The following is a 7,400-nucleotide window of genomic DNA, read 5'->3' as shown; positions in this document are numbered from 1 at the left end:
CAGGAGCTCTGAGCTTCACCGTGTACTGTCCTAAATCACAAGCTCATTATGTTGTGCTACATATTATTATTATTATTATTATTATTATTATGCTAGAAAAACGAGAGTGATGACAGAGGCTGGATGCCTCACTATGTTCACCAGCGAGTTGCTGCTGTAACTTTGCATTTTGTTTGGTGGACAACGCTACAACGCCACTGTAAAAACACGCTGTTACCTGTTAAAGTCCTGCATTGAAAATGTTACTTGAGTAAAAGTATGTAAGTATCGTCAGGAAAATGTACTTTAAAGTAAAAGTACTCAATGCAGAAGAATTGTCTCATTTTAGAAAGTGGAAACGATCCAAACAGTTCTGTCAAGTGTTTAATCGTCCAATCATCTGAGCTCGGCCTGTAGGCCCTTATAGTTCTAGAATTAGGTAGGTTCATTTCTAATAAAACATCCGATTTATAAACTACACACGCTTAGTGTGCAGGAATATTAATCTGTAAAGTAACTAAAGCTGTCAGATGAATGGAGTGGAGTAACTAAAGTAACTAGTAACTAAAGTAACTAGTAACTAAAGGGGTCAGAACTGTATTTCTCTTCCATCAGATTTGTCCGCGGACACCCTGAGCCTCATGTTGGGAGCCAGTGAAGTGGACTGTGCTCTGATGAGATGTTCTAGAAAGGCCTGGCCTCATTAAGCATGCATCAGAGCTTTGGAGGATGAAGCATGTTGCAGCTCATTGGGCCATCTGCCTTCATGTTTTGCCTGGACAGACTGGATGTGTGGCTCTATAATGTGTTATCCCTTCTCTCTGCCAGGCACACTCTCAGATTTTGGAACGCAGCGTTTTTTGATGCCGTCCACTGTGAGAGGACGAAAAGATCACCAACCACGAGGTCAGACTGGATGGGAATAGAGAGAAAAATAAAGATCAAATATATAGTAATACAAATTATTGTGGGGTAAAACAGTATCTTTTAAAACATAAGTGGGTTGTTGTTCCATTGTCACTGTATCTGTCAGATCAAATGAATATGGAGAGATCCTGTAGTGATGCTCAGTGATGTTCAGTATGCTTCAGGCTAAACCACTACTGCTGATAATCTCCTGATGCCCCACACCTCCTCTTCTCTTCTCTTCTCTTCTCTTCCTGTGTACTAGCTGTTGTTCTCCCTCTTTCTGCATGTTGACTTTAACCCTTTGTCTCCTTGTGCCTTGCTGCCGAGCAGGGGAACGCAGGATGAAGAGAAAGACGAGAGGTCTGTCCCTCCCTATTTGTCCACTGCCCTGAAGAAGAAAAAAACCTAGTTGAACTAAGAGAGAAAGTACATTTGAATCCAGGCAGAGAGGTGCAGAAGGGCAGAGGCCTTTGTATCACAAATCGTGTCAGTGTTGGCCCAGAAAGGTTGTTCAGCCCGGGGGCAAGTGTCTTTTTTTCCAAGGGCCCCGTTGGGACCAGTTTTAGACCGATGGCGGCATTAATGGAGAGCCATAGGTACAATCATGAAGGCCCATTGTAGCGGTTGTTTTGAAGTAAGGGTTAAATCTGAAGGGGAGGGAGAGCTAGCTAAAACGAGTTACCGTGTGCTCCTGTCTGGTGAGAAGAGATGGGGGGGGGATTTGCTTACGTGGCGCACTGGTTGTTTCCTGCTAACACTGGTGATGGTTTGTGGTGTGTGTGAAGGGAAGAGTTTACTTTGCAGATAAGCAAGGAAATTAAATTTAAACATTTATTGGGCATCGAGGATACACACGATGTGTTTAGTTGAGAAATGGCAAATTGAAACGTAACTGTTTTCTTAAGAACATGTAAAACTGTAAAAGTTAAAGCAGTACACAAAGGTATTGCGAGTCGGAATACAATAAATGCTATAAAAAATAAATGAAATTCAAACACAATATCAAAATAAAAGTAAAATTCAATCATTGATTAATCATTTAAAGGGGCTGTACTCAATATTCACAAGATTAATATAGCAGCAAACAGTGGAGAAATAGTGTAGAGCAGAGATTGGTGTTGGGTCTTTGTTTTGATCGCTGGTCTGGCCGACAAAAACGGAGGTATTTATTATTATTTATTATGTACTGGAGAAGGGTCAGTGAGAGCGCTGTGGAGGCAGTCCCAGCCCACTGTGGTTCTAGTAGATAGATAGATAGATAGATAGATAGATAGATAGATAGATAGATAGATAGAACACAAATGCCAGAGTGCTAGTGTTAAAAGTTTTGAAAAGTACATTAAAATATGACACTGAAAAAGGAGTTTGACAGCAGTTAATATTATAGTAATAATAATATTAACATTGCATAACAGTTATTGCACCTGTTTATAAATACTGCTGTTGCAGTATCACAGTCCAGTATTGAGTACAGCCACTCTAAAGAAAGAATAGGAACACAGAAGTGTTAATTAGCTAATTTAATTGTGTTTGTATTAATACTCTTGTGCTTGAGTTTATTAATGCATCAGCATTAACATTACATTTTTATAATAAAACATGGGATAAGTCTATGATTAATGCGGTGGCACACTTCAGACTCCATAGTTGCCAAGGTGGATGATCAGCTAATGAGCTCTGATGGGTGTGAGACTGAGAATGGATGTGGAACAGAAGAAGCATCTGTACAGGAAAGGATTAGTGCCACATGTGAAAAATGTATTTGTATTTTCTGTCAGAATGACATGTTTGCTGAAGATGTGGGAGTCGCCCGGGGTCCGAGTGGCAGTTTGTCCGCTGCGCTGCAGTGAGCGGTGATAGGATAGTCTCTAATGGTAAAATGACACGAGACTAGTGTGAGACTGTTGTGTAATGAAGAACAGATCTAATCTGCTTAATCACAGCAGGGCGGAGGATGTCCACATCACTAGAATTAGAAATGGGAAGTGGTTTGCTTGTAATTATGATCGGATTACTGTGTGGTCACTGTATTTGAATAATAGTTTTTTTTCAAAAGTGTACTCTAATCTGCTGTTTAGCTTGTAGGGATGGGTATTGTTCACAAAATACCAATACTGGGACTTTGTTACCGGTTCCTTAACCATCATTTTTTTTAAACAAAAATAAATTACAACATTACACATTACAGCACAAATCTTTTTATGTATTTTCCAGCTCCTGCTACGTGAGCCGTCTCTGTGTAACGTCGAGTTTTTCCTGCATGTTTCTATGACGTGTAATGTCAGACAGCCAATCACAGACATTATTAGATCTTGATGGAAGCATACTGCATGCCGATTGGCTCACTGATGCTGATGAGATTGTGCTTTAGGGTTTGAAGTTGCGTATGGAATGACGAGGCATTTTTTGATACTCAATACTTAAGCGTCAATTTGGTAGGTGCCAAAAAGGAATTCAGTAGGCCTACTCAGCTCTATGTCTACGAGGTATTCACTGGTTTCTGTTACAATATGTCTGTGCTTTTTACATCCTTCTTCATTTGGCTTCTTCTGGCATGTCGTTGTGGTTGTCTAATGCCGCATTTCCATTGCATGGCACGGCACGGCTCTACTCTGCTCGACTTTTCTATTAATAGGTGATGTGATTCCCCTAGGTATTCTGATGCTGCTATCTAAAGATGTGTGTGCCTATCTTTGACAAGTAAAAGCATCACACCCACTGCTAATATCCTGAATGTGTTAAGAACCTTGTATAATGTCTTTCTAGAGCAGGAGACGAAGACAGCAGAGCCCCTGCAGTCTGAAGTGTTCTCTGCCTGCATGTTCACACCTTTAATCTCCTCTCCCTCCATCTGCATGTTCTCCTTGCTGACTCTTTTTCCACGGTGGATGGACTGCAGGGATATGCTGCACATGCCATTTGGACATGTGTGGTTATTTATTCCTGCCAATACCTTACCAAATATACTATAGCTCAGGGATGTCCAACTCAGTGTCCCCTAAGGGCCACACTGGAGAATGAGAATCACATCAAGGGCCATGACATGTAGAGTTTATTTTCTCAGAAATATCTTTGTTCACTAGGGTAAAAGGGAAGCAACAACAAGGTTATTTGTTGGTGAATTAAGTAATTTATTATCTTAAGAGTTTAAAAAGGGATTAACAGAAATGGCAGGTGCGCTAAAAAGAAAAGAGGGCCTGAGAATGTTGGTTAAAACAAAAAGAAGACTCTTTCAAAATATGAGTTAAAGCCTGAAATATACTTTAGCATAAAATCTAGGTACTTACGTACCCACGTGCTTACGTACGCTGGCCCAGTCTCCCTGGTAGTCTTACTCTACAACAGATTTAACAAGGCTTTAAACAAGACATTTAAAGTAACTACATGTAACTTCTAAATATTTTATCTGATGATCATAAACGACCTGTAACAGCAAACGAGACTAACCGGGACAAGAATGCTATTTTGATATTGTTTTGTATTAATGCCTTCGCTCGGGTCCCATTTTCCCCTTTCATGAATATGTGTTTTGACTTAGGCCTGCAGTAGCATTGTCTTAATGTTCAGGATGAAGACAACTTCTTCAGTCACGTCTGACCTGTCCTCAGGAATATGTGACAGAAATAAAAATAGTAAAGTAGTAAACTGTAAAGTAACATCCTCTCGTTACCCAGTTTATTTTGACAAGCCTCATGGTCTTAGTAGTGTTGGTGAATCCATGCATGGAAAAAACTGTTTCCATCTGGTGGATGATAATGATGATTATTTGTTGTTTTATTCTTTTGCTGGTGGCTGGTTCATGTGATTCTTATGTTTTATGTGTAATGGAATGTCAGTTTTTGCATCCTATTACAAAATGAGCAGTTACAGGGATGGATGTCATGGGTTTATTTTTTATTTGAATAATAATAGAGCGAGTTTGTAATCTTAAAAGCTCACAGACTTCTGAAAAGTTGAAGGTTCCAATACCCACCAGTTTAAAGTTTAATGTGAAACCAGATCTGTCTGTGGTATCACTGTGAAGAGTCAGCATGGCATTGACAGCTGGTATTTTTTGACACCCACCCCTGGTCTGTTTCTGTAGAGACACTGAAGGTTACACACTGCAGAGACTTTGGAATTTAAAGACTGACTCCGACTGTGTCTGTGCTGCAGGGAGAAGTGGTGTCATATGACCCAGGAGGAGAGGGACGACAGCTCCAAAATCGATGAGAACATCGCCTTCGGCCAGCTCGGGTGAGGAAGCTGCCACGGTGTTGTCTGTGTACTAAAACAATGGAAAAAAGCACATGAGCTGAGACTCTCTACTCTCTACGTCTGTCGTGCTGCTGCTCCGCCCCGTGCGTCCCGTCCAGATGCTAAAGGGAGATGTTTGCGTTGGAATCTGACGCTGAGAGACGCTCCCAAAGTGTCAGTATTTCACACGTTGGCTGAGGAGTTCCACCTGGTTGCTCAGCGAGGCTTCCTTGTGGTTAAACAAGTTACTGGGCCCAATCAGAGGTGGATAGTGTACAGAAATGTTCTAAGTACTATTACTTAGATGAATGTTTACTTAAGTACAAGTAAAATGACAAAAATCTACTCAAGTAAAACGTAGCTCATGTAAAACTTACTCAGTTACCTAGTTACTAGTTAGTTTTTAATTAAAGGAACACCTTACCATTACTAATTAAAGTGCAATAAAAAAATAAAACATGTAGACAAAAGGTATAAAAAACATTTAGGGGGAAAGTATAATGTGTCATCTTTCCTATGAGTTCAACTTCCGCAGAATTTCCCAGGGTTTGGCTTTCAGCCTCGTCTGCTCCACTGGTGCCGGACCTTCTCCCCCCCCCCCGTGGTTTTAGCGCTGCTCGTCCTTCCTGTTATTCACTGTAGTAGTCTCTGGGCCGTGATTTGTTTCCTTGCATTTTTTTTTACATTTATTTTTTACTCAGTAACAGATTAAAATGTAGTGAAGTACAATACTTCAAACGAAAAAGACATAGTGTGTAGTTCCTGTCTCCCCCATGAGGAATTCTAAGTAACGACAACAAAACGGTCGATGATACAAGCCTTCCGTGATCACACACACAAAGAGGTCATTATCTTCACTCGAGTTTCTGCGTGGGAAAGTCGCCGGACGCCACGATCCTGGGAACGTAGTCCGACTGAGACATACAGAGAGAGGTGTGTGGAGCTGAGAGTTTTAATTAGTTTGGTAGCAACTCATTTGGTAATGGCTTGAATGGAATAAACATATATTAATATCAAATGTTACGCTCTACAGCTTTGGGTAAAAGTAAAATTACAGACTTTTAGAAACTACTCAATTGCAGTAACGTGGCAGTAATTATTTGTTACATTCCACCCCTGGTCCCAATTATATAAATAATATATGTCATATATTTTAACAACATTTTGGGAAGCAAGTAAGTTTTAAAATCAGCTTTAATAAAACTATAATATCTGTCCTGTAGAGAGACATTCTTGTGCGTACTATGAAGTAGAATCCTGCGGGCGCTGCTGCAGAGAGTCATGTATAACTGGACAACATATGTTTCTTTTGCTACTTATTGAGATATCAAGTTTTATCTTTTGTGAACGGTAATAGAGAACATCTAGTGTGTTTGCAAGATTTTCCATTAGTACTGAGATTACTTTTTGTATTTTCAGGACATTCACTCATAACATGTTGGCGTTTGGGCTCAGCAAGAAGCTCTGCAATGACTTCCTGAAGAAGCAGGCAGTCATTGGAAACCTGAATGAAGGTAACGCATGTAACACTGAAACTCCACACCAGTCTATAATGTCAGCCCATTGACTTATTTGGTATTTCTGGATATAAAGCACCAAATTGAATTAGGTTTTCAATTTACATCCACAAGCGAACTCACAAACTCACATTTTGCAAGATGCAGGTTCTCCACAGGGGAGAGCTGCTCAATCATTGTCACACCATTTCCATACATGCCATTCCACAGCTCTTGTGAAAATAGAAAAATTAATAGCAGCAGTTTAGAACATAACAGCAGATATGTAGACCTCCTACTGGCAAAGAAAGAAAAGCTGCTGCAGTCTGAGAATGCTGGAATGAGCAGCAGAAGTAGAAGAACTTCAAGGACACACAGTTAAATTTGCCATTTCAAAGTTGAACTGGATCCTTTCACTCTTTGCACCTGCCAATAGCAGCAGTAGATAACATGAATTAAACTACAATACCCAGAAATACTCACAGAACGCCCATGTTTGCTTTTTTCTCTGGTCACTTCTGGTATAAAAGAGGGAAACCTCTAATGTTGGTGAGTGCAGATTTGTTTTTACACCTGACATTAACATAGGATCTGCATCTGGATCTCTGATCTGGGTTGGGATGAACCCAAGTTCATGCAGGTGTGAACACACACTGAACATAATGCAATCGGAATGAGATTGGATCAGCCAGACCGCTTTGGGAGCGGATCTCAGCCTGGCAGAATTGACATTTTTACAGAGTGAACACATTCTTTAAGCAGCATGATAACAGCATATAA

The 7,400-nt window shown here is 40.3% G+C and overlaps 1 protein-coding gene across 2 annotated transcripts in view; it reads left to right on the top strand.

Moving 5' to 3' along the window:
* LOC116693433 (uncharacterized protein KIAA0513-like) overlaps positions 1 to 7,400 on the top strand; it is a 453,101-nt gene that overhangs the window by 442,743 nt on the left and 2,958 nt on the right. For both annotated transcript variants that reach the window (XM_032522422.1, XM_032522421.1), the window contains exons 9-12: positions 808 to 885; positions 1,219 to 1,248; positions 5,044 to 5,124; positions 6,544 to 6,638. In XM_032522422.1, the coding sequence (XP_032378313.1) occupies positions 808 to 885; positions 1,219 to 1,248; positions 5,044 to 5,124; positions 6,544 to 6,638 (284 nt within the window). The remainder of the gene's footprint in view (positions 1 to 807; positions 886 to 1,218; positions 1,249 to 5,043; positions 5,125 to 6,543; positions 6,639 to 7,400) is intronic.

Source organism: Etheostoma spectabile, chromosome 8, assembly GCF_008692095.1.
Source record: "Etheostoma spectabile isolate EspeVRDwgs_2016 chromosome 8, UIUC_Espe_1.0, whole genome shotgun sequence".
NCBI classification, from domain to species: domain Eukaryota; kingdom Metazoa; phylum Chordata; class Actinopteri; order Perciformes; family Percidae; genus Etheostoma; species Etheostoma spectabile.
This window is presented reverse-complemented; position numbering and strand designations above follow the sequence as displayed.